Source organism: Bactrocera neohumeralis, chromosome 3 (assembly GCF_024586455.1).
Source record: "Bactrocera neohumeralis isolate Rockhampton chromosome 3, APGP_CSIRO_Bneo_wtdbg2-racon-allhic-juicebox.fasta_v2, whole genome shotgun sequence".
Classification (NCBI taxonomy): domain Eukaryota; kingdom Metazoa; phylum Arthropoda; class Insecta; order Diptera; family Tephritidae; genus Bactrocera; species Bactrocera neohumeralis.
This window is the reverse complement of record NC_065920.1, coordinates 49,357,487-49,385,137: the sequence shown is the minus strand read 5'-3', so window position 1 is coordinate 49,385,137 and position 27,651 is coordinate 49,357,487. Positions and strand designations below refer to the sequence as shown.

Here is a 27,651-nt window from a genome sequence, read left to right as displayed (position 1 = left end):
GCTTTTAAAAAGTTCTTCAATTATAAAGCTCATATACGTATACTGCAAGGAATGAAATAAATATGATAAAATTATAAAACAATAAACGTCACCCAAAAGCTTCGAAAGCTTTAAAATTTTTTTTAAATTTTTGTAAAAAAAAAGAATTGAAATAATTAAAATAAAATTATAAAACAATAAACTTCGAAAGCTCTTTAAATTTTGTAAAACTTATATATATAAGAATTTTAAGTATTCTGGAAATTTAAATATTTTTTGAAAGCTTTCGATGTGACACAGTACCTTTCATTAAGTGTGTTAAATATTTATAAAACTTAGATAATTTTTAAAAGCTTTCGAAGCTTTTGTAAGACAAACTTATTTTCATGCTACTGAACGTTTGCAATTTAATAGATATATACGCATATATTATATTGCAAATATTGCATTAAAAGTAATAAAATAATCATCGTCACACAAAAGCTTCTAAAGCCTTCAAAGTTTTTTAAAATATTTGCATATGTATGTTTGTTAAATTTAAGTAGTCTTTAAAAGCTTTTATGTGACAAGCTACGAAACTTTGCATCACAAAAGCTTTTATTTTATTGTAACCTATACTATTTTACAACATTTATATGCAAATATTTTATGCATTGCTAAATTTAAAAAAAAAAAGTTAAACTTTTGAAGTCACATAAAAGCTTTTAAAAGCTTTCTAAAACTATTTGAATTTTTACAACGCTTACATACATATAAGTATTTTAAGCGTTATTAAAATTTAAATAATTTTGCAAACTTTCGAAATTTTTGTGCAACGTGCCACGAAGCTTTTTTACATGCTACTAAATCTTTGCTATTTAAAAGATACATTAAATGCCACGCAGTATAAAAATTCGCCACACAAATACATAAATAACATTATAATTTTTTTTCTGTCTCAGCGCATTAATCTCACTAAAACGCGCGCCATCACAAATCCCGGACGCTTAGTTTAACGTTTTAGAAATCAAAGGTCGTTATTGCGCTGAAAAATTAGACCGCAACAATATTCAATTAAGGGTTAGTATATGCGAATTTTACTGCTTTAATTGCATTAAACGCAAGGAACTGTACATTAAGTAGACTCCATTAATTTGCCACAAATGTAATTATGCTAATTTAGCGCTGAAGTAAACCACATATGCAAATTATTCACAGATAAACACAAATAAATCAGTAAATTAAATTTTAGTGCGTGAAAGCGGATATAAATAATTTCATTGCAGAGTTTAATATGACTTTCTTAACAAATGCAAGGGTAGTTGTAATAGTACACGGGTTGCTATTTATTTCGGCGTTCGAGTGCTTCTACTAATGTTGTGAGCCAAATAACGCTTACTCACGAAAGTTAGTCTACTAATCAAATTAAATCAAATTTGACCCGGACTGATATAAAAACTTCCTTGATACATGACCATCAGAGCCTATCACCATACACTAGATTCTTAAACAGTTTCGACATCATATTCATTAGTTATTATTGTCTTATCACAAGTATTTATACGTAATGATGCGTTTGATGATTGTGAGATCCTTAACTACGTTGTCAAGCATCTCTTTAGCAAACTCTAGTCTACTTCGTTTTTAGAAACGATTCAGGTCTTCATTCATACCGAAAACTTTAACCGAAATCATAAGAAATACTGATATGCTCTACTATCACCGTGACGCCAAAACGATAATTTTCAAGCATTTCACCGTTATCGCCTTTAACAGAGGTAAATGGACGACTCGCACAAGGCAAGTTTCCGATGACATCACGACCTTCACTGAATGTTCTGTGTCACTCAAATAGTTAGCTGCAATCGTGATAAACTACATTACCCAAAACACGTCTATAAAATTTTTAACGATTTCATAGCAAATTCCATGATAAAGGGAGAACAGCAGTTTCAATGGCTGATTTTAAAGTCCCCGAAACAGTGGACCGAATTGTGAATGTGGTCGATCCATTACTTATAAATAAGTAATAGTATCCTTATGTCTAGCGTTTTAAACGTTATGTGAAGAACATTATCAGAAATTCCAAATTTGCTTCAGAGCAAACCTTGTCTGTTGGCCACTTTTACTTTCATATCTTTATGGTTTTATTAGCCGTTGACTTCTAGTATATTAGATTGGACTACCAAAAGAATTTGTTGATGTTGTTCTTGTAACTCCGGTAAAAAATAATATTGAGGAATACATTTCTTAATCGGATCAAATTCGGATCCGTATCTCTTCCATAGACCCAAATATCTTAAGAATGGAGTTTTATATAATTTAACTACCTGCCTTCACGGGTTATAGGATCTAATTTAGACTTTGGCAACTCAGTTCTTAAACCGATGACCAGGCAAGAAAACGCACTCTTACCCAAGCTCACCAGGCTTGAAAAATTCGGTGTTCTCATGCGTTCTATGAAGCTCGCGCAAGCTCAAAAGCATTGGTCAGCAACCGCACCTGATGAAAGTTCTTTCCGGCCTAGTGTAGAACGTAAAAGCTCGCAATTCAATTAATCACTCAGTTTTTGCAATATCTTCTCAAGAAGCTGCTGATTTGTTGGAATTATCAATATCGTTGCACTATATATACGTATGCACGTTGCACAAGCATATAGCTGTCATCCAAGCTCAAGTTCTTTTATGGAAAACTTTTTTATACGATTCACGTTTAATGGCTTCAATTGACTCCAAACGATTTCTTCGAAGTGGTCGTTTGAGTTTGCTGAGTAGCTAGAAGTCACGCGGAGCTAAATCGAGTCGTAAACATAGATTAAAAACTCATCGCCAGTAAAAATACGTTTAATGGCATCCTGGTAGTCGGAAAGCATTGTTTCATAGACATTAACGCGACGCTGTTTGTCGAAAAAATTGGTGATTTGGAACCAATCGTGCTTTAATTTTTTTAGGCCTAAATGATCTTTCAAAATGAGTTTCACTTATTCTTTCGGTATTCTAATGGTGTCAAAAAGATCTCTGACTTTTAATCGTCATTTCTCAAGCACCGATTTCTTTACTTTAATGACGTGTTGGCCGTTCTGGGCGAGGTTCGTCTTCAACGCGTTCTCGACCCTTTGAATAATTTGTACCAATCAAAAACACTTGCTTACGACAAACAATTATCACCGAAGGCCTTTCCCAATATTCTGAACGTTTCGGCGCAGGAAATTTGATTGCGCACAAAAAACTTAATGGAACTTCTTTGTTGAATAATTTCACTCATCGTTAAAATTGCGGAATGCACTTTATGTACTTCAGAAGGACAAGCGTTGGCTTAGATGTCACAGACAGCTGGTATGCCAATAGAAAAAAATTATTTCCATGACTAGTTTTTCTCGCGAAACTTAAATTAAGAAGTCTTACTAATTTTTGCCCACGGTAATATCTCAATTTGTATAAACAAGTTGTGCTTTTCATTTACTTATTTGATGTAGCCATGCTATATAAGTATTTCTAAAATATTTTTAACAATTTATTTAACATATTTTGGATAATAGACAAACATGCATACTAATTTCGATTAGTGTTATATTTACATATATATTTAGATCTCTTTAGCAAAAAAAATTCTCTGGTATAAATATGTGTATATAAAGCTCATATTATTTCAATTAAGCTGTCAAATACTTTAAGTATATACTACATATATTTAATATCTGTTGTATTTATAAATATTTAGCAAACTATAAGTAACTATATAATATATATATAATCATAATTAAGTCCCAACAGTATGCAGTTAATTTTACGTTAAGCAGATTATCAGTTGAAATTACAACATTTCTTCATGAGTGAGTATTAGTGTGCCTCACATAACTGTTTTCAGAAGATCTGCTTACAGTTCTGTATATATACATATATAAATTTTTTAATCTATTTTCTATATATTTTTCCATAAACTTTTATATATATGTGTATATTTGTATATTATATAATGGAAGATACTAACTAACAAAATCATATACATAAAACGCATTTAACCCAAAACAAATTCTTATGTTACGTACTATATTTAACTATAGGATAATGCAAAAACAAAAAACTCAACCAAACAAAATCACTCACAAATCCCCAAACACCCAAATCCTTCACATAGCTTATCACAGATTTGGGCAACAAAAGTTAATCAGATTGCTGCTAATGAGCAGTGAATAATTTTGGTTGCCAGTAAAGTAGCAAAAAATATAAAATAAAATATACATACATACATTTATTTGTTTAGAGTAAAGTAAAAAATCTAACAAATAAGTAGAGAAAGCAAAGCAAGGATTTAAGCCAAGCAAAGGAAGGCGTTAAGTAAACGTTAATATAATGAGAAAATTAGACAAAAACTAGCGAGTAGCAGGCTACTAAAAGTAAATACAATAAATGATAAAACGAGTTTCAAAGAAAGTACAAAAGAAAAGCAAAAAAACGCTTACAAATAATTTAAATAGAAAGCGCATTAAATTCTATAAAAACGCTATGATTATAATTATATAGCGCGGATGAGGGATTCGATGGCACGTATCACACCAACATTGTGGTCAAACATAACGGCAGTTGTCTGTACGTGCCCCCTGGTATCTTCAAGAGCACATGCAAGATAGACATCACGTGGTTCCCATTTGATGACCAACACTGCGAAATGAAATTCGGTAGTTGGACTTACGATGGAAATCAGGTAAAGTGTTAATGTACAACACATACATACATAAATTGAAAACATAACTGCATATAACATGCATATACACACCAGCAAACACACACACACACATATATGATGAGGCAGGACAGGCAGCACGCACACATGCATACATATATTACGCAAGGTAGCAAAGTCAGCAAAAGCTTAACTCACTAAAATAAAAAACAGCATTAACGCTACTTTGAAAACTCATATGAAAGCGCACATGAAAGCCCATATGTACTTGGGCGAATGCGTTTTTACATCCACTTCTACCATTTTCATTATCATTTATATATTTCTACATGTACTTATTTTTTCTTTTATTGACATACTTGAAAGCTCATATGAAAGTTCACATGAAAGCCCATACTAAGCTCTAACGAAAGCTTTTTCACAACTACGGACTATTTTTATTGTATATTTTAAACTTTAATAATTTTATGAAAATCCACATGAAAGCTCATGCGAAAGCTTGAACGCACCTGTACGAAAGTTTTTTTTAAATCCACGGACCATTTAAATTGTGTTTTTCTTATTTTTACTTTTATCTAAATATTTCGGTTCAGTAAATAAAGATAAAGCTTTTCAAAATTGCTATTAAGTATTGTTTCAAACTTAATTATAAATTTTCTTGCAAGTCATGTTATAGCAGTAATATAAATAAATTAATAATTGAATCAAACAACAAGTCTCTAGAGCTTAATTCATACCATTCCCATTCTAATTCAAACTTCTTTAAAACCTATAAAGCTTTTTAAAAAAGCTCGCTATAGAAATATTAAACACCAAGATTTAATTCGTAACAACTGTTAAGAACTGTTAAACTTTAGCATGAAAACTGCAAGCGTCCATAAAGCTGTTATTTTCTTTTCTTAAATAATTTCTAAATAAATAATTTATTTAAAAACTAAGTCAAATATTACTAATATTTTTTTGAATAAAACCTTAAATAATACAATAATATTTATTAAAAAGCTTTTGGAAGCTTTCACTTCATTTTTAAAAGGCTTACAAGTAAGTTTAAAGCTTTGGTATAACAATTACAAAGCTTTAAAAGGTACCTAAAAGCTTCCGAGCCAGTTGCTTATTTTTTGTTAAATAGGTAAATTTCAAATTTCCTTAGACTAATCGGGTAAAATTACAGAAATAATTTATAAACAATAAAAATTTTACATAAACTAACTTATTTCAAAAATATCGTCAGCTACAGTATTTAGCATGAAAAAAAAAATATTTTAAAAACCTAATTTAATTTTTCTACTAATATTTGATAGCATCAAACAACAGCTAACACTTCCATGAAAACTCTTTAGAATCAAGTTATACTTGAAGCTTGTACCCAAAAAGGCTGGCTCTGAAAAGCTCCTTAGAAGTAATGTAGTATGCCTACTCATACTTGAAATCTTCTGTCAATAAAGGGGGGCTTTTCCATGAAGAAGTTATCTAGTTTACTCCAGTTTAAGCGAAGATCATTAAAAGCTTTGGTGCACCTGATTGAGTTTCCTCAAATAAAACTGAAAAGTACAGCATTATGCCAATTAAAATAACAAATTTAAAAGCTTTCATAGCATGGTTGGTCCATTAAATATTACCCTTAATTTTTAAATGCCTTAAATTTCGAAACTAATTCACTCCTAAGAAACCTTGAAAAATATCAGTATTAAAATTAGCAACAAATAAGTAATAAAAAAATTATATTTTTATCAAAAAATAATTTTTAAAAAACTTATTGATTATTAAGATTTAAAAAAATAATTTATTTTATATTTATTATTTTGAAAAATGTATAAAAAAATATTTTGAAAGTCTTTCCCCTATCTATATTTACCTATTTAGTTATTTTATTAGTTTTAATTTATACAACCGTTACTCTAACTACTTACTACTATGCGCTACTACCAAAAACTCCTAAAGGCTTTGCAGTCGCTAAACACTCAGTACTCAGTATGTAGTACAAATGCTTATTTTTACTCTACTACTTTTTCTTAAGGGCCCTCTCTCCAGCTACCATAACCTCAAGACTACAGCATTGATACTTTTAGTAGTAAAACTACACTTTGTCCTACAGTATATATATATTTAAAGGTTACCCACTACTTTTTTCGTAACTACACAACTTTTACAGTTATTTATAATTTTTTGTTAAATAAATATACTGCAAACAAACTTGAAACTTGAAAACAGTTCACTGCGTTTTTGTGAATTGCAAAACCAAAACACAAACAAAAACAAAATATATGAAATATTTAGCGTAAAAAATCGGCCAACTGCTTAAAAAACTACAGGGTGTTGACAAAAAACTCTCAAACCTTTGGGTTTGATAGTTTTCTGTTGACGTCCAACGCACACAACCGAACAAATGTTGTATGAAAGTTAGGCTAACGCTAATTGGAATCATGTGTGAAATACGAATTTTTTCGAAAAGAAATTTCAGAAAACAATGCTTGCATAAAAATCAGTTATGTGCAACGAAAAAATTTCAAATTTCAACTATTTTGCATGGAGAGAAGAAAAATATATCAATTTACTAAACCGCGCCCAAATTTTTTGCAACAAAAAAACAAAAAGAAACACAAGTGAAAATTTGGACGTACGTAACAACTCTTAATGAAAGACAAACAAATTTTTTACTGCTCTCCAAAGGTGGAAGACGCGAGAATAAGCCTCAAGGAACTAACAGTTAACTTGCGCTCTCGCTCTCTTCCCACATACTTTTCGTTTGCGAGAGCAGTACAAGCGTCTACTGGTATATACGTAAAGCAAAAATGTTAGATTGCTTAACACCGTCCGCCAAACTGCACTAAAAATCACCCTGTACAAACACAAACCATATTTTAAAAGCACATTCTTTATCCTTACATAAATCGAAGGTAGACATTGCAAAATCATAAATAGCTTCGCTCTGCAGACGCACTGGCTGCAACAGTTTTTTGACAGCTGATTTGACAATTGAACGAGAAGTTAATTAAAAGTAAATAAGATTTGAGATGAACTAACAAATTATTACTATAAAAGTTTTTGTAAATAAAGGAGTTTAAAAATCTTTAAAAAAAATTTAAAACTCGTAAAAAAAAATTTCGAATCGGAAATATTTTCAAACTATAATTGGATAAAAAACAAAAAATAATAATTTCAAAACTATTACTGCAAAAATTAAAAAAAAAATTTAAATTCTTAAAAAATATTCGAAATAAAGTAGTTGAAAAATCTTTAAAAAAATTCAAAACTTTTTTGAACAAGTTCAATTTTTTTGTTTTTCAAAAATTTTGAAAATATAATTGCATAAAAAACAAAATAGTAATTTCAAAACTATTACTGCTAAGATTTAAAAAATTTTGAAAGTTCTTAAAAAAAAATAAAGTGATTTAAAAGTATTTAAAAAAAATTCTAAACTCGTCGTTTTGCTTTGGAAAAATTTTCAAAATATAACTGCTTCGAAAACAAACAAAATTAATTCAAAATAGCTACTGCAAATCACAATGAATTAGTTCAAAAATCTTTAAAGATTTCTGTTTTTTTTTTAATTTTGGAAATGGACCAATAATAATTGTTTGCAAAACATAAAAAAAACAAATTATAATTTCAAAATTATTACTGCAAATATTTAAAAAAAATTTAAAATTCTTAAAATTTTCTTAAAATAAAGTGGTTTACAAATAATGTATTTAAAAAAACTCAAAAATCTTTCAAAAAAATTTTTAAATTTTTTTTTTTGAAAATTTATCAAAATATAATTGCTTAAAAATCAAAAAAAAATAATAATTTCAAAACTATTACTGCAAAGATTTAAAAATTTTGCAAATTTTTAAAAAATATTCGAAATAAACTGGTTCAAAAAATCTTTAAAAAATTCAAAACTTTTTTAAAAAAGTTTAAATATTTCTGGTTTTTGAAAATTTTAAACACACAATTGCTTAGAAAACACAGGATAATTTCAAAACTCTACTGCTAAGTTTAAAAAAATTTTGAAAATTCATAAAACAAATATCCGAAATAAAGTAAACCATCTCTAAAATATTAAAAATCCGTTTCAACAATTTTATAATTTTTTTGCTTTGGAAAAACTTTCGAAATATAACTGCTTTTATAAAAATGAATTGGTTCAAAAATCTTTAAAAAAGCTTTCAAAACTCATTAAAAAATTCAAAACTCAATAAAAAAATTCTATCTTTTTAAAATGGAAATATTTGCAAAATATAATTGCTTAGAGAAAGAAAAAACTAAATTCAAAACTTTTTCAAAAAGTCATTATTTTTCCTAATAAAAATTATCTACAACATTTTTATAGCCTAAATAATTACCTGTCACTTTGTTTTACAAAAAAAAATATTTTCTTTATAAAGAAAACATATTATTGATATATCATAATTATTGCAAATGAAATATAAAAACATTTTCAAAATTTTTCGAAAAAAACAAAATTTCAAGTATTTTCAAAACTTTCAATATATATATTTTTTATTTTTATATTTTTCCAAATTATATTTGCATCATAATTTCAAAAGTTTTTGAAAAATCTTTAGTTGTGAAATTATGAAATTTAAAAATATTTTGAAAGTTGTTCGAAAAAAAACCTTTAAAGAAAACATATTATTGATATATCATAATTATTGCAATTTAATTCTAAAAACAGTTTGAAAATTTTTCGAAAACAACCCTTAAAGGTTTTAAACAAAATTTAAATTATTTTCAAAACTTTCGAATATACATACATACATACATGTATATTTTTTATTTTTATATTTTTCCAAAATATAATTGCATTATCATTTCAAAATTTTTTGAAAAATCTTTTGTTGTGAAATTTTGAAATTTAAAAATATTTTGAAAGTTCTTAGAGAAAAAGCCTTTTCAAATTTAAAACAAAATTTAAACTCTTTTCGAAATTTTCGAACAAATTTTTTTTATTCCGAAATTTTTTGCAAAATATAATTGCCTAAAAAAATAATTTCAATATTTTTCGAAAAATCTTTATTTATCAAATGAAAATTTTCCACAACATCAACTCGTTCACTAAACTGTCAAAGTGCAGTCACTTTTATGCACACTGTTTTATAAAATGTTTCTCCCACACGCCTTCCGCTACCTCTTCCTACACAAGACTAAATACACTTAGCAAAACACGCTTTCAAGCACTCCCAATTTACATAATACATTTCAGTAATATACATACCTACATATGTGTCGTTGTCTTCAATGTTGTCTTGGTTCTTTTTTACAATTTCTCTTTGTAAAAATAACCTACTTTGTATTAACAAAAAAAGTGAAAAATATTAATAAACAATTTTTGAATTCTCTCTTTCCCAACTTTGCCTTAACCGGAAATAAACTATAAAAACACTTAATGTTAAAAAAAAACACAAACACCAACAACATTTTTAAACCGTCACAAATGCAACCCTGCAACTTTTAACCACATACAAATGCATAAATTTTGTAAATTTTTGTGTTTGCACAAAATTTTGCAAATTTCCGAACAAAATATATTAAAACCGCAACACGAAAAATATATTATATAACAATAAAAAAAACAGTTGGATTTGGTTTTGAATTCCGAAGATGGAGGGGATCTTTCCGATTTCATAACAAATGGCGAGTGGTATCTGCTTGGTTAGTAAATTTTACTACAACTTTTTCTGTGTGACTTTTAAATGTTTTTCATTATTTTCTTCAAGTGTATTTTTTACTACTTTTGATTGTCTTATTATTTTGAAAGTGGCTGTGTTAATAAAATTTGAGTATAATTAAGAAATTACTTACATTTTTATTTTATAAAAATAACGAAATTTGTGTATGAAACCAATTTGTATACCTGGTAGTAATTAGAGGTTGAAAGTAGTGGTAAATTAGTGATTTCGAGTATTTTTAATAAAAATGGAAATTCTAGAATTGTCGAATAATTTTAAAAAAATTGTGAAAAAAAATATAAAATATATTAAATTAAAACTAATTAAGAAAATAAAATAAAATTTAAATTAATTAAAGAAAATTAAAAAATAAAATAATTGTTATTTTTTTTAAATAAAACAATATTTAATTAAATTAAATTAATTAAAAAATACTTTAATTATTTAAGAAAATTAAATAGAAATTTATTAAAGTAAGTAGAAAAATTAAAAAAATATTAAATTAAAAAAACTAAATAAAAATTTAATTAATTAACATTAATTAAGAAAATTAATTAATATAATTAACAAAAAATAATAATTGAGTATTTGCGGAATAAAAAATTAAAAAAATAATAAATTAAAAAAAAATAAAATAAAAATTTATGTATTTAAAATTAATTAAGAAAAATAAATTTAAAGTAATTAAAGAAAATTACAAAAGAAAATAATTAAATATTTGTGAAATAACAGAAAAAAATAAAAAATATTAACTTAAAATTAATCAAAATAAGATTTAAATTAAATAAAATAAATTACAAAACAAAGTAATTAAATATAACAAAAAAAAGAAATAAAATAAGCTACATAACCATAAATAGAATGAAATAATGCAAAAAAATTAAAACTCAAATTCAAATAAAATTTAAAACATTTAAAATTAAAGTTTAAGTTTAATTTAATATTAAAATTAGCATTAATATTATAATTAATATTAAAATTCCAATTAAATTCAAATAAAAACTAAAATGACATTCAAAATCAAATTAAAGTTGAAATTATAATTACAATTGAAATGAATATCAAAATTAGAACTGAAATTAAAATTAAAATGATATTAATATAAAATTTAATGCCAAAAAATTATTTAATTTAAATTAAAATTTAATTGAATTGAATTAAATCATATAATATTAAATTTAATTTAATATAAAAAACAATATAATTAATTAAAAATTAAATTCAAATTAAAGCAAATGCGAAATTTAAAATTATAAATAAATTCAAATTATAACTAAAATTAATAACAAACTTTAAATTATAATAAAAATTTCAATTCATTTAAAATCAAATCAAATTTTAAAATTAATTGAAATGCACAGTTCAATTTAAAAAATATTAAAATTAAATGTATAATCATAATTAAGTTAAAACTAAAATCTCAAATTGATTAAATTAAGATTAAAAGTAAAATTAAATTCAAAATCAAATTCAAATTAAAGTTGAAACTTAAACTAAATTAAAACTAAAATTAAAATTATAAGTAAAATGTAAATTTTGTTTTGAAATGTACAATAGTAAATGGTTTTAAATAAAATATTTACACTCGAAGACTATAATTCAAGCTCTAGAATCTCCATTTTTGATAAGCCTATAATTGTACATACGTATGTATATGCAAATTTGTATATTATAGAAATTGATTTTGTTGTTTTGGTAGTAATTGCATTTTAAAATTTGAAAAATTCACAAAATTGTTTTTCTTTTTACTTGTATTTATGATTTCTCTGTGTATGCGAATGTTTTATAATTGTTTAGCTCCAATTCACTGCTCACTAATCAAGTACCTTCTCTCTCTCTATTTCTTTCTCTCTGCAATTTGTTGAACAACAAAATTCTACTACCTCTTCTCCCCCGCAAATTTGCAACTTGTGTTCCCCCCAAACCTCAAAAAATTGTATATTGCCAATACATATACATATATATATATATATTTATGTATATATTATATCGATAAATAAAAAAAACCGCACAACGTTGCAAAAACATTGGACCAATTGTGGCAAACTGAAAATAGCAATGCCTGGCAAGAAGAATACCATCGTCTACGCGTGCTGCCCGGAACCCTACGTGGACGTCACATTCACGATACAAATCCGACGGCGTACATTATATTATTTTTTCAATTTAATTGTGCCGTGTGTGCTGATATCATCGATGGCTTTATTAGGATTTACACTACCTCCCGATTCGGGCGAAAAATTAACATTAGGTGAGTAACCACACAAAAACCAAATACCATATACTATTGTTTTTTATGTAATTGAAAATCTTTTGAAAAAAATTTCAGAATTATTTTACACTTTTTATTTACATACGTATATAAATTTTTTCAAGTAACATTTTCAGATGCGCAATTGCCAAGTAGCGGTACAATATAAGTGTAAAATGGTAAATTTTTTTAAAGATTTTTCAAAGAAATTTCGCAAAAAGTGAGGTTATAATCGAGAGCGATTTTTTTATACCAGCTCAGCTCCAAATACCAGCCTAATCTGCGGTAGCGAAATGAGGAAATGCTGGATTATAAATAACTAAAAATAGCATTTTAAATAATAGAAAACTTTAAAAATTTGTTTGAAAAAAAATCTGAAATTAAAAAAACAATGTGCATGACATTAATTATTTTCTAATATTGGTTAAAGCTGCGGACAGATTTGCTAATTCGACGCGACATAAGATTTTTTTAAAGAGTTCAAACTCTTCTTTTCTTAGTTTAGAGAGCTTAAACTCCACTTTTTACTTTGTTAAATCTCCAAAACGAACTCTCGTCAAATATAGCTATAGTCTTGTCATAGCCTTAGAACATATGACCACTCAAAATTTGTATCCGTAACTAAGAGCTCTTTCGTTGTTCGGGGATATGTTAAGATCAAAGCTCTCATTTGATTACTCGTATAGACTCACACTCTTTAAGGATCATTAAGAATTCAGTTAGAGACCCTTCTAATGATACGAACTCGGTTATCTGATACTGGTACTCACCGAATTGTATACCCTTCCTTCATTTGTGTTTCCAAAATTGTAGCCTTTCCTTTCTAGTTTGCTAAAATCATTAAGGATACCTCTTCTTTTGGAACTCTTCAACCAGTCAATAGTCAGCAGAAAATGTTTTCTACAGACAACCAACATTTGAAGCAACGACTTTTCATTCTTTACACTTTCCAGACGTGTTTGTTAATCTCTATAAGCCCAAGTTTTATTTGAAATCTTTGCGACTCTGCCACAGCAAACTACTCGGCATCTAAAAATCTGTCTGTATCTTGCTGAGTCGTAAAGATTGATGATGTGGTCTCTCACTGCATGTTACCTACAAGTATATAACCATCCAGCAGCTAAGAGCTCCGCATTTAAAATGTTTGACTTCTGGAAGTTTTTATAAGGGAATATTGAATCGAAAAGTCTCATTTTCTAAAAAAATAAGCTTCCGAAGCGAAGCCGAAACCGTTGAACCTTGTTGTTCGATTAGTTTATTATCGCAAAATAGGTTATCCAAATTCACTACAGACAGATGGCTGGAACTTGTTATGATGAGACATATGCATTCCAGAATTGTGTTGAACTAGTCATATCAAAGTACAGAACAAAGCCTCCACTTAGTAACTTTACCCAGATTCAAAGGAATCTTCTTAAAGCTTTACACTTCTCCGCTTCTATAACATAGAGCTGGAAATGTTACGTTCAACTTTCTCTTAGCGATGCTCTCCGAACAAAACTGATTTATGGCTACCGCTTTTGGTGAAGATAAATTATAGAGTGGTCTTTATCTCTCTCTTTGGCAAAAGATGTGACTGGGTGATGTAAAAACAGTAAGTATAGCTTTAGAAACTCTATATAATCTGATCTGCCAATAGAAGGTCACACCTTTAAACATTTTTCACTAGGTCCCACCTTGGAACATCTATATAATCTTGACCTGCAAATAGTAGTTCCCATCTTTTAAACCAATGCAATATAAACAGTGTCGAAATTTCTGCCCAGCTTTAAACCATAATAATAAACAGTTACTAATTAAACTCAGCAAACTAGTTAAAAAAAATAATAATAAGAAACAATAAATGATAAAAAGAATATTAAAATATGTTTAAAAAATATTAAATAAAAACTAAACAACCTCAAATCCCGAATATTTTTGAAACTCCCCAAAATGCCAACTGTCACATGACACCGGATGTGTCTATCTACACTACATATTTGCAAGCTGAACAGGATAACCTGCTTACAGCAGCACCAAACAGCCAACGCTTTATGCAACTTTACATAGCAACCGTTAATTTGTGATTTAATTTCTTTACCAATAGTGATTTCCTTTTTGCTTTTAGGTCGACAAAACCAGCATTGATTTTACAACTCGTATGCCAATATATATTTTCCATGTTCATTTCTGCGAGTGCATTTTTATTGAAGCATTGTTTTTATTGTTTTCTTTTTTTATTGTCTCTGTTTGCAGGCGTAACTATACTTCTATCCTTAACAGTATTTCTAAATCTTGTTGCTGAATCCATGCCGACAACGTCGGACGCTGTCCCCCTTATAGGTACACTGCAAATAAAAAAACAAAAAAATTAAAGAAGAAATTTAGACGCAAAATCACAATTAGAATGCTATGAACTAAGAATCAAAACAAAACTTAGTTGCCTTAGATTTATGAAAAATCATAATTACTAACATACAGTAAAAGAAGTCATACATATCATAACATAGAATTTGTACTTACGCTAAAGCACAACAACTAGCCACACACACACATACATACTTATACATTGTATTAGCTGAGTATATGCAAACTTCAGGAATGAAACTTATGTCTAGTATTCTGCATTTGGTTTTTTCCAGTGGTATTTTAATTTCTTTTTACTTTTTCATTTTTTTTAGCGTTTATTTTCCTTTCTCTTATGGTATGTACTCTTGGTGTAAATTCTCATTAACATAACTCAGAAAAGCATAACAAAGTGGATATAATATCAATTATTATTAATAAAATCGAATACATAGTTTTTACTTATATATATTATTTCTTAAACTAAAACAAGGAACGTTGAAGGGAATCTGATTGAAATCGCCATACCACATCGTTAAAGTGCTTTTGTATCAAGGTACTCACGAATAGCGCGACGATAGATCTGTTAGTAGATTGATGCCAGCCTTGTCACCGACCAAAACCGAGGGCATATGCTAAAGTCGGTTCTCAATGATTAAGGTGTCTAGAGCCAATTGGTAGAAACTGTTTGCGGTGGATGTCAGTCTGTTTGCGGTTCCATTTGCAGGTTTTCCGTTGTTAAGCTACTTTTTTCAAAACATGGGAACTCGTATGGCACCCATATATCAAGCTTGTTTTGGTATTCAGCCTTATTTAAATGATTGCAAACGGTGAGTGAGCACCATTTAATAATCCGATATATGTGATGAAACGTTTAGACTTTTCATAGATCTTTTCTAGTTGGCGAATTTTAATTGGAGCATTGGTAGAGTTGGAAGATATCCAGTTTTGCAAAGATAGTTTCAAAGTTTCTAGAATTTTTACGTTTTACGTCAGGTTAAAAGTCGGTGCGTAGAGATAAACCTCCAACACAACCATCGCAACGAACATATAACCATACTTACCGACAGTCAAGCGGCACTTAAAGTAATATCTGCCTACGAGATCAAATCGCTACTAATGCAGGAGTGTAGAGGACGGCTAAACTGTATATCGGAATGTAACCAAGTGCACGTTATCTGGGTGCTCGGTTACAAAGGTATAGCCGGAAATGAACTGGCTGATGAGCTCGCCCACTCCGCAACATCCACTATCATGGTAAGACCTGAACCCTTTATAGTGGAGGGTCCTCATACCATAAAAGAGCTGCTCCGCAAGGAAGAAGGAGTAGGTAGAGAGAGGTATTGGCAACATGCGCCATGCCAAGTTGCTAATAGGTGGTTACAACCTCAGCAGATTTAAATATGTAATCAACCTCCCTAAGGACAAACTCAGGCTATTTGTAGTATTCTACACTTGCCACTGTAAGCTCAAGAAGCCCCTATATAACATTCAACTAGCTTCTTATGCAAATTGCCGGTTCTGAAACAAGGAGCTTGAAACTCCAGAACAAGTGCTAATTGACTGCCATGTTTCCAAAAAGGGATCACATCACCTCACTAGCACTTAGCAGTATATTGGAATTTATCAATATGTTGTGACTTAGGAGAGAGCCTCATCTATGTATCTTATCTTATTAGAGGTAAGGGCATTTTGATGAACCTTCTACTGTGAATCATTACTTTAGTACATTGTTATTGCTCTTACAATGCTCTAGTACACATGTACATATGGAATTTGGGATGAAGGTGTCTCTACAGGCATACATTCTCAGCCTTTCCTGATCTTTTACGATTTACCCTGGACCAGACGGACCTTACGATTGCAGATTTGCTAATATCTGGCCAGTTTGCCGAGTTCGCCTGAGCCCAAACATTCCAGTAGTAAACCACCCGGAACCAGTAGAGCTCCGTTTCCATTCTACCGTTAGGGAGACAGAAGTGCCTGACTTAGCAACCTCATTAGCCACGCAGTTTTCTGCCATTCAGGTACCCAAACCAGTCTAATCATGAAGTAACTCGATACCAGAGATAAGGTGTTAAGTCATCACTTCACTAATCTCAAGGGTGCGGTCAGCTAGCTCAAGGCTAATTTACATAGCTGGCCTACTGTCAAAGTGGATAGTCGGCTCTCTAAAAAAGGTTGGGCTATTCCCAAACCTTAAGAGCGCTCAGCAGATAAAAATTTAGTCACAGTGTCCAGTTAAGAGCTGAGACTGAGGGCTATTTTCAAGCAAGAGAACAGCGTAATATAAAACTGTTATATAAGAAATTTAGTATTGCATATATACGGAATCGAACTATCACACATAAAACTGACAACATTAAAAACAAGGAATGATTTAGGTATTTAGTATCAAAGTTATCAAACTTGTTCTTTTTTATTGGCGTAGACATCAATTAGATATTCCAAGTGTAGCCAGCTCCTTCTAAACCTAGTCTTTCCAACGAAGTGGAGGTCTTCCTCTTACTCTGCTTGCCCCGGCAGGTACTGCGTCGAATACTCTGAGAGCTGGAGTGTTTTCATCCATTCGGACAACATGACCTAGTCAGCGTGGCCGATGTCTCTTAATTCACTGAAGTATGTCAATGGCGTCATATATCTCGTAGATGTTCCACAGACTCCCGTATTCGACGTTGCCAATGCGCAAAGGACCATAAATCTTCCGGTGAATTTTTCTCAAGAAAACTCGTAACGCCAACTCATCAGATGTTGTCATCGTCCATGCCTCCGCACCATATAGCAGAACAGAGATGATGAGTGACTTGTAGAGTTTGGTCTTTGTTCGTCGAGAAAGGACTTTACTTCTCAATTACCTACTCACTCTGAAATAAAACGTGTTGGCCAAGGTTATTCCTCGTTGGATTTCGTAGTTGGTGTTAATTCTGGTTCCAAGATAAACGAAACTATTTACGACTTCCAAGCTATGACTGTTAACAATGACAATGGGAGCCTAGTCGTGAGTACGATGACTGTTTTTTTGATGATAGGAGATATTTCGTCTTGTCCTCGTTCACTACCAGACCCATTTGCTTTGCTTCCTTATCCAGTCTGGAGAAAGCAGACCTCACGGCGCAGATGTTGAGGCCAGTGATATCAATATCATCAGCATACGCCAGCAGCTGTACACTTTTATAGAAGATTGTACCTGCTCGATTAAGTACTGCAGCTCGAATTATTTTCTTCAGCAGCAGATTGAAAAAGTCGCACGAAAGGGAGGATCTTCCCGATCCTGACGGAGCTTTTGGTATTGCTCAATGTCACTTTACAACGTCAACGTTACTTTACACAGCAGAGTACCCTTAAATTCCAATCGTCAGACATGCTTTCGTCCGATAATATTCTACAAAGAAGCTGATTCATGCTCCTTATCAGCTCTTGCCACCATATTTCAATAGCTCGTCCCCCGCGCCTTTGTTGTTCTTCAGACGGGTAAATGCTATTCGAGCAACTTCGTGGTCGGGCAATAGAACGTCCGCTCCATTGTTATTAATTGGGAAATCGGGTTCACCATCTCTTGATGTTATGCTTTCACTGCCATTCAGCAGGTTCGAGAAGTGTTCCCTCCATAATTTTAGTATGCTGTGGCCATCAGTCACTAGATCACGTCTGGGGGTTCTACAAGAGTATGCTCCGTTCTTGAAATTTTCTGTTATTCGCCGCATCTTTTCGCAGAATTTTCGAACATTACCCCTGTCGGCCTGCTTGTCGTGCTCTATCCCATCCCGCACGTGTTGTGGTTGATCGTAACGTTGCGAAGTAAGCAGTCTGTTTTCTCTCCGCTGCGACACGGCACTCCTCATCGTACCAGCTGTTCTTTTGCATTTTCCGAAAACCAATGGTTTCGGTTGCAGCTGTACGTAAGGAGATTGAAATGCCGTCTCACAGTTCCCTTGTACCGAGTTGTTGACGAGTGCTATCAGAGAGCAGGAGAGCAAGTTGAGTAGAAAATCGTTTGGCTGTCTATTGTGATGCAGCTTCTCGACGTCGAATCTTCATTGTGTTTGTTGACATGCGTATCTTCGCTGCTACAAGATAATGGTCGGAGTAAGGTCAGATATGTAGCTTGGTGCATTTTCCTATCCTGGAATCTTGTACCACGGGTAACAATATTTTGAGCACGTCGAAGTTGAGCAGCCTCAACTCAGTTTGGGGTGATACATAATCGGACTACAACACATAAAAACTGACAAAATTAAAAACATGGAATGATTTAAGTATTTAGTTTGAAAGGTATCAGACTATTCATCCGAAAATCATGTTCTCTTCTCCCCAAGAATATTATTGTATATTATTGCATATGGCTGAATAATAAATTTTTTTTAAGATTGTGAGTAATTTCGTTTCTGATAATTACTTAATTAAAAATCATAAATGTAATAAAAGAAATTTTGTTATTAATATATATCCATTAATAATGATTGGTATTATTATCACCACATCATCACAAAACTAATCACCAAATACACTAATATCGAGTAATCCATACAGCATTCCGGGAAGCTACCACTTCAGCACTCAAACTCACACACACATTAAAAGACCACAGCAACAACAGCACCTCATCTCAGCTATCAATTTTCAGCTATTTATATATCTATGTCTTTCATTTATTGTCTGTCTGTCTTTTACGAGTATCTTTTTTTTTGTGTTCCTTTACAAACACAGTTATGTGTCAATTTTTCTAAATATTTATTTGTACGTTTTCTGTCGTTACACGAACTTACTTTTACACTTCGTGTAAAGCAAGATGTCATCAGCACCACCAAACACTTCCTGACCAAGAGAGATGTGCAATTACAAACTAAAGCAAAAACAACAACAACAATCCCACTTATATATAACAGAAGTGTTAGCAAACGAAATTCCAATACACCAAAAATAAAAACAAAAACACAACCGAAGAAACGCCAAAGTGCATATTTAGCAGCAATTTACTCGTAGCTTTCATTTATGTTTTATTCATTTGTTCCTATTTGTTCATTTCTGTCCTTTTTTGTATCCTTTTGCTCAATGAAGTGTTTTACGATTAACGCCACGACACTTTTTATTGCATTTTGATTTGATATTGTGATTAGTATGACAGATGATTCCCTTTTGTTGCTGATGATGAATGAGTGTATGAAAGTAATGAATAATGAAGATGATGATGCAGAAGAAGAAAAAGATTTAGACTGCTTGAATTTGTTGTATTTCTTTCATTGTTTTAGTTGCTAGTGACAATTAGCGAATCTCCGTTTAAAGTTGATTTATTAATATTGACATTTTAAGTGGTCCATTTGTTTATTATTTGTAAATATTAGAGTCAAAATGTGATTTATGTGACAACGCTTAACTAATTTCATAAATTGGTTGTTTGATTTCACTAACCAAATAAAGATACCTAGATTGATTAAGCAGAAACCCATATAAACTCGCTAAACTCTTAAACTCTAATAGATTTTAGAATTTCTTGCCAAATCGTCTCAAAGGAGTTCAGGAAAGAAACAGCTGCGGCAAAATTTTACCAATAAAAGAAACAGGGTTTTCAGTTTAAGACTGTAAAAGTGTAGTAAGATTATCAACCACATTTGATATAACTTCTAGCTCTATACAAAATATAGGCACATATCAGTACAACCAGAGCCTGATTATACCAAGGAAGCTCGCTCTCATACGCCGAAGCCTTCATAATGAAAGATATTTGAAGAATTCTCCTCTCTCACACATTATTTCCAAAAGAGAGAGTGATAGATCCAAGTTCAATGAGAAAACAAAGCACATTTGAGGCTATCGGCGCAAAAGTGGTGTAAGCCCAGACTACTACGATAATAAAATATACAAATTTGTTGCTATAAAGAGTAATCCATTTGGAGGTTTACTACTTAAAAAAAACACAGAAACTTCAAATTTAGTAGCGAATGTTTATTTTCATTCGAAAGAACATTCTTTGGCATTTATTTTTTGAAGATTATCTCTTTCAAATGTTGGCCACAACTACGTCTCAGATGGTCCTTCCGTTGTATTAAATTTTCGTTGACTCTTTCGAGCATTTCGCGTGGTAACTGGCGAATTACACGCGTGATGTTTTGCTCTAAGGCCTGAATCGAAAAGGGATTGTCCCCATAGACTTTTGATTTTACATATGCACATAGAAAAAAGTCTAACGGTGTGATATCACACGGTCTTGGTGGACAATCGACCAGCCCAAAACGTGAAATTATCTGCTCACCGAAGTTGTTATCTCAATAAATCCATTGATTGATGCGATGTGTGTGAAGTGACGCCGTCTTGTTGAAACCAGATGTCGCTGATATCACGAGCTTCCAGTTCAGGCATCTAATAGACGGTTATCACCGGCATCATTTTTGATGAAATATGTACCAATGATTCCACCGTCCTACAAACCATACCAAACCGTTTTTTAGGAGGAAATGGGAGCTCTTGAATCTCTACAAGTTTCCTTTCGTCGTTTTAATGCGGCAATTTGCTTATTTAGATAGCCATTGAGCCAGAAATGGGGAACAAAATTTGGCTCGAAATAGTAGGTTCAGTAGACCAATTATGTTGATCATAAGTTGAACGAAGCGTACGAAACACATTAAGTACAGAACGTGAATTTTCGTAATAAAGTTGAACGATTTGTAAACATTGTTCAGGCGTAAGTCTTTCCATGATGAATACCTCTACTTGGATCACCCGTTACATATGTACATAGATATAGTATATATCGGCTTTCAATCGAAGTTATTTCCTTTTTTTAGGGCAGATCTTATCGAGATTCCTGGAGGCATTTATTAACCGTTTTCTCAATCCATGCATCGTCCATGCTTTCGCATCATTTACCAGAATGGATATTATGAGTGACATACGTTTATGTCAAATTGTTAGTTTGGTTTTGCGAAAGGGGGCTCTACTTTTCAATTGCCTACTGAGCCTATAATGGCACATGTTGAATGAATCTCCGATTGATTTTGTGGCTGATGTTATTGTTGTTATTTATGCTGAATCCCACATAAACGAAATCTTCCGCCAGCTCGATGTCATAACTGACATGGTCCCACAATCGTAGCGATACTTTTTTTGGTGTCTAGAGGTACTTCGTCTTGTCTTCGTTCACCACCAGACCATTCCGCTTCGCTTATTTCCTTAAGCTTAAGATTGCTGCACACACGACTCTGCTGTTACGGCCGACCATGTCGATATCGTTGGCATAGGACCACAACTTATGACTCGCGAAAAAGACAAAACCAGTACGGTTAAGGTCTGCAGAGGGATTTATCATCACAGGCATCAGATTTTAATTCTTGGAAGCACTCGGTTATGAGTCGCCTTGTAGCAAAGCTCATCGTATCAAACGTTTCGGACAAGTTCTTATGAGTTATGTAGGGATTCGAATTTCAAACTTATGTTATTGAAAGCCGCTTTGAAATTGACAAGAAGTTGGTGCGTGTCGTTCTGTTTTCCTTGGTCTTTTGCAGGAGTTTTTGTATCATGACTATCTAGGTTGGTAAGTCGTGTGAGTTGAATGGCGGTACAACCACATTGCCGCCAAATACTATGGGTTCGAGCTCTACTTCCCTGCTATCAACAGTTTAAGAAATGTTCTCTCCATAATCTTAGTATGTAATGAGGCAGATCTTCCGATAGAAGTCTCAGGCCACATTCCTGTCGGTCTCAAAAATAAAATTACGAACTTTAATCCTAATTATCGGTAAGGCGTTTGAATATTTCGTGAATAGCTGTTTTCAATTGAATGTACATAGTTCTAATATTTATAAAATATTAATTTTTTTTTTCTTTACTGGCGTAGACACCGCTTACGCGTAGCCGAGTTTATAACAGCGCGCTAGTCATTTCATGTTTTTTCTTTTTAGCACGAATTCGAAGTACCAAGTGCAGCCAGGTCCTTCTCCAACTAAATTCTCCAACGGAGTGGAGGTCTGCCTCTTCCTCTGCTTCCGTCGGCGGGTACTGAATCATAAATCTTTCAGAAGTGTTCTCTTCCATCCGGATAGCATGACCTGGCCTGCGTACAGCGGCTATGACAATCTCCTTGTATATCTCGTCCAGCTCAGCGTTCCAATGACTGCGGTATTCGCCGTTGCCAATGCGCAAAGGACCATAAATCCTCCGAAGAATCTTTATCTCGAAAACTCGTAACGTCGACCCATCAAATGGGATATTTTGTCTTGCTCTCGTTCACTACCAGACCCATTTGCTGTGTTCCCTTAACCAGTCTGGAGAAAACAGTACTAATGGCGCGGTCGTGATATCGATGCCGTGCGCCAGCAGCTGTACAGTCTTATAGAAGATTGTACCTTCTCTATTCAGCTCTGCAGCTCGAATAATTTTCTTCACGAGTAGATTGATTTAATATTTTATAACTTATTGTTAAACTTTAAATAAAAGCAGATCCAATAAATAAAGAAATATTGAAAAAAGAGGTAGATGGAAGAAGTCACACGATAGGCAGTCACTTTGTCTGAAACCTCGTTTGGTATATATTTTTTTATTTAGTTAATAAACACAGGAAGAAAATTATAGAACAAAATCAGCAGAATATTTTCGGATTATTTTTAATCTTGAAAAATTCTTTAAAAAAAGAAAAATCACAAATTGACCACTAAAATTGTTCCAAAATTTACATCTTTGCTATTTTTTTCTTAATTTTTATTTTTATTTTATCATTTTCGTACCACCTTATACATATAGTAGAGAATGTAAATACATAGCTTACTTTAATTTAACTAATTCTTATTTAATATTTTATTTTTTAATAATATTTCAAATAGGTGCCTATTCAGTTGCAAAGTGCATTGCTAGAATGCGCTCAAAAGTAATCCTTTGTCACAACATAACCCCACTAAAAACCTAAAAATAGCAAATTGTAAATATTTTTTAAAAGCAAAATAAACAAAATCCAACCAAAAAACCTTTATTTCGCTACCAGCCTTCAATCACTCAAATTATGCAAAACAAAAATCAAAATGAAACAGTAACATCTAGTTTAAAAAATACAACAACAACGTAAAATATTTAACAAAAAACAATAACAAACGAATTACAAAAACAACATATCAGCGAACAATGAAAAATTTGTCAGCAAAAACAAACTTTCACCGTTAGCTTGCAACTTGTAAATAAATGCCTTTGACATGCCGAAACTAACTAGTACTTACAACAAAAATAATCGTACATATACAGATATCGAGTTCATTCTGTAAATCTTGCGCTTTCATCCGTCTCAAATCTCATGAGATCAAGTAAAAGAGAAGTTAACGCGTTTGTATATATAAACATACTCGTATCGACATTTACATTTACTATATATAATCTAACGAAAATGCTTATTTTTACTCGTGAATGGTATTTTTACAAAATCAAAATATATTCACATAACGTTTTTAGCTGAAAGTCCGTGCGATCTTATATATTATATAAAGTTGTGTGTCATTTGATACTTGGTAATGATTGAGGAAGGTAACTGCGGTGAAAATATTCAGAGACAATGAAATTTTCTCCAAAAACAAAGTGTACACCTTGAAATAAACTACAAAAACTCAATATTTTTAAGTAAATATGATAATAAAAACAAAACAAAAACATGAGCGAGATCTGTAAATGAGTAAACAGTACATAGCATATATCTTTATATACTACATATACAAGTATAACCTAAAAATATTGAATACTTTTTTTAATGTGTTGAATTCATTTTCGGATCACGCTCATGATTTTTAAAAGATATACCCACATTTCTTACCAAAACATACGCACATTAAACGCCATTACTCATCGTCGTTTCGCATTTTTGAAGAAAACTTAACCTCAAAATATGTTCGTATTGAGAAAAAGCTGCGTTGGTAGGTATGAAAGCTTACAAGTGCTCTTCTCCTTTACTGATATAAAATTATATAAATGATTATTTTTTTATAAAAAATTTTATATTTCTCCCTAACCTAATAATTATACACATGAATGTAAGCCCAAAAAGTAGTACCAGGATAAAGAGAAATGCTGCTATTAAGAAAAAATATATTTTACATATGTTCAATTTATTACTTAAAATTAATATAAACTTAGTATATTATGAAGAGATGTATTCTAACCAAAAAATGTATTTGACAATAATCCGAGTTATGTTAGGTTATATTAAGGGGCCGAGCTTTTGACTCTACCACAAATTTATTTATCTCTATAGAACTCCTACGATTGCGTCAGGATAGACTTTGCTGAGAGCAAGTAGTTCAGTGGATCTCCTGCGTTATATTCTAGTTAGCTCGGCGTGTTTAACGTGGGAAATGTAAAAATGCCAGACATTTTTCAGTATCAATAGGCAGGGTGGAATGGACACACTAACCATCTTGGTAGGACTCGAAGCCTATCTAAAACCTCTGCCGTCCTTTGGGTCCGGCACCCGGTTGCAATACAACTCTACATTCAACTGACAAAGTGTCAGTTCTTCCCACATTCGGGTTTCACAACAACCAGCACGATACTCCCCGAAGCGCCAGTCCTCATGAACAGGTTGGAGCGAACATCCTCCTGCTCCTCGTGGTTCCAAAATTAATTCTCCGGTCAGTCCTCGTAGCTAAAACAACTACCAGTTGAGCTTCACTACTGCTATGGACTGGTAACCAGGGTTTGAACCCCATACACGTATTATACCCACACACCATTCACACAATACAGTTAAACGGATTCGCCGCCTAAACAATGAACGCGCAAACAACCCTAACTGTTGTTATAGTTCACACCGCTAACATCTAAACGCCCACCAGTTCAGCTAATCCCCATTCCACCCAGAATCCAACAGGCAATCTGCAATAACATACACCCAATCCTCGACCGCGTCCCACACAATACCTCGGCCTATCAGATATGTGCCTCTGATGGAAAAACCCATGATCCGTAAGCTGAAAAACCAGACTCAGACATGTACTCTTAAGGGGCTATCGTTCCACGGTCTTGTCTCTTCCACCTGACCTTATCATCTAGAAGCCTCTTGCTCCCTAGAGATCCCTCCCTCTCCACGGCTTGAATGCAACAACACGCTGTTTGACAATCAGATCAAGAGAGGATGAACTTAACAAAACCTGTATCGCATCCGTCGAAACTGTGCGGTAAACAGATAAAACATCCCAGCACCATATAACGTTGCATCGAGAGTAGGTTTGTGCAACCCGAGATCATCATCGCTTTTGCGGCTTCAATCAATCTCCAATCTGTCCGCAAAATTCATATACTGTAGGTAAAAGGGACCTCGCAGTAACAGTTGACCAACGCCTGCAAAGCTCAAGTGAGGTCCAGTGCTGGAACTCAGGAGAACAACGCGGAGCTCTTCCCCACTCTTATGAACATGGGACTAAAGTGCCGCCTATTAAGAACTCATTAGCTTTGCAGTTTCTAACGATTCCGGCACTCAATCGGGTGTAATAACAAAATGGATTCATGCTATCGATAGTAAGGACTTCCCTCCGCCCACATATTCATTACCGATAGTTGAAAAGGGGAGAATACGCCTGTTTGAAACCTTTCATATACCCAGCCTTAGAGCGAATTTCGCAGCAATACACATTTAGGCGAGTGCACCGCAGGGCGCGCGGTACTTTTTAAGTGCCCTCCACTATACTTTCAGACTAGTTATTCTGAGCACTTCTTTAACGGAAAATTATCTTCTTCTTAATTGGCGTAGACACCGCTTACGCGATTATAGCCGAGTTAACACAGCGCGCCAGTCGTTTCTTCTTTTCGCTGCGTGGCGCCAATTGGATATTCCAAGCGAAGCCAGGTCCTTCTCCACCTGGTCCCTCCAACGGAGTGGAGGTCTTCCTCCTCCTCTGCTTTCCCCGCCGGAAGCGTCGATACTTTCAGAGCTGGAGTGTTTTCGTCCATCCGGACAACATGACCTAGCCAGCGTAGCCGCTGTCTTTAAATTCGCTGAACTATGTCGATGTCGTCGTATATCTCGTACAGCTCATCGTTCCATCGAATGCGGTATTCGCCGTGACTACCGCGCAAAGGACCATAAATCTTTCGTAGAACTTTTCTCTCGAAAACTCGCATCGTCGACTCATCCGTTGTTGACATCGTCCAAGACTCTGCACCATATAGCAGGACGGGAATTATGAGTGACTTATAGAGTTTGGTTTTTGTTTGTCGAGAGAGGATTTTGCTTTTCAATTGCCTACGAAGTAACACCTGTTGGCAAAAGTTATTCTGCGTTGGATTTCTAGGTTGACATTGTTGGTGGTGTTTACGCTGGTTCCAAGATAGACGAAATTATTATCAAAGTTATGACTGTCAAGTGGCGTTCAGTCGCGAGCGCGACGACTGTTTGTTTGATGACAGGAGATTTTCGTCGGAAAATGATTCTATATACAATTGATAGAGATCCAACACTTGTCACTTGATAGCTGTTCCTTAGGCTCTCAAGTTCGTATTTAAATGGATTCAACGTTATGAAGACCATAATACTGTCCCTTAACAATAACAAAGCTACAGTTTTTTACGTACTGTGGTGGCAACACCGATTCGAGTGACGTAACTATAGTCCGCTCACAAGACATCTGGGTCTATGCAACTGGTACGGAAACGGAACAGCATTCCTTCAAATAAAGCATGTTTTCTGACAGTACAACAACAACATAACTATAGGAAATAAAATATTTCATAGAATCCCATTCTCGAACTTTTATCTTTTATTGGCTAAGAGAGAATTTTGCCTTGATCCAAACAAACGTTTCCACGCACAAAGGT

At 32.5% G+C, this 27,651-nt stretch overlaps 1 protein-coding gene across 4 annotated transcripts in view; it reads left to right on the top strand.

Annotated features, from left to right (window-relative positions):
- LOC126753932 (neuronal acetylcholine receptor subunit alpha-7) overlaps nucleotides 1-27,651 on the top strand; it is a 625,617-nt gene that overhangs the window by 551,461 nt on the left and 46,505 nt on the right. For 2 of the 4 annotated variants that reach the window (XM_050465710.1, XM_050465713.1), the window contains exons 5-8: nucleotides 4,482-4,662; nucleotides 10,203-10,278; nucleotides 12,352-12,546; nucleotides 14,782-14,868. In XM_050465710.1, coding sequence (XP_050321667.1) covers nucleotides 4,482-4,662; nucleotides 10,203-10,278; nucleotides 12,352-12,546; nucleotides 14,782-14,868 — 539 coding nt within the window. The remainder of the gene's footprint in view (nucleotides 1-4,481; nucleotides 4,663-10,202; nucleotides 10,279-12,351; nucleotides 12,547-14,781; nucleotides 14,869-27,651) is intronic. The other 2 variants (XM_050465711.1, XM_050465712.1) reach the window with 1 other exon arrangement.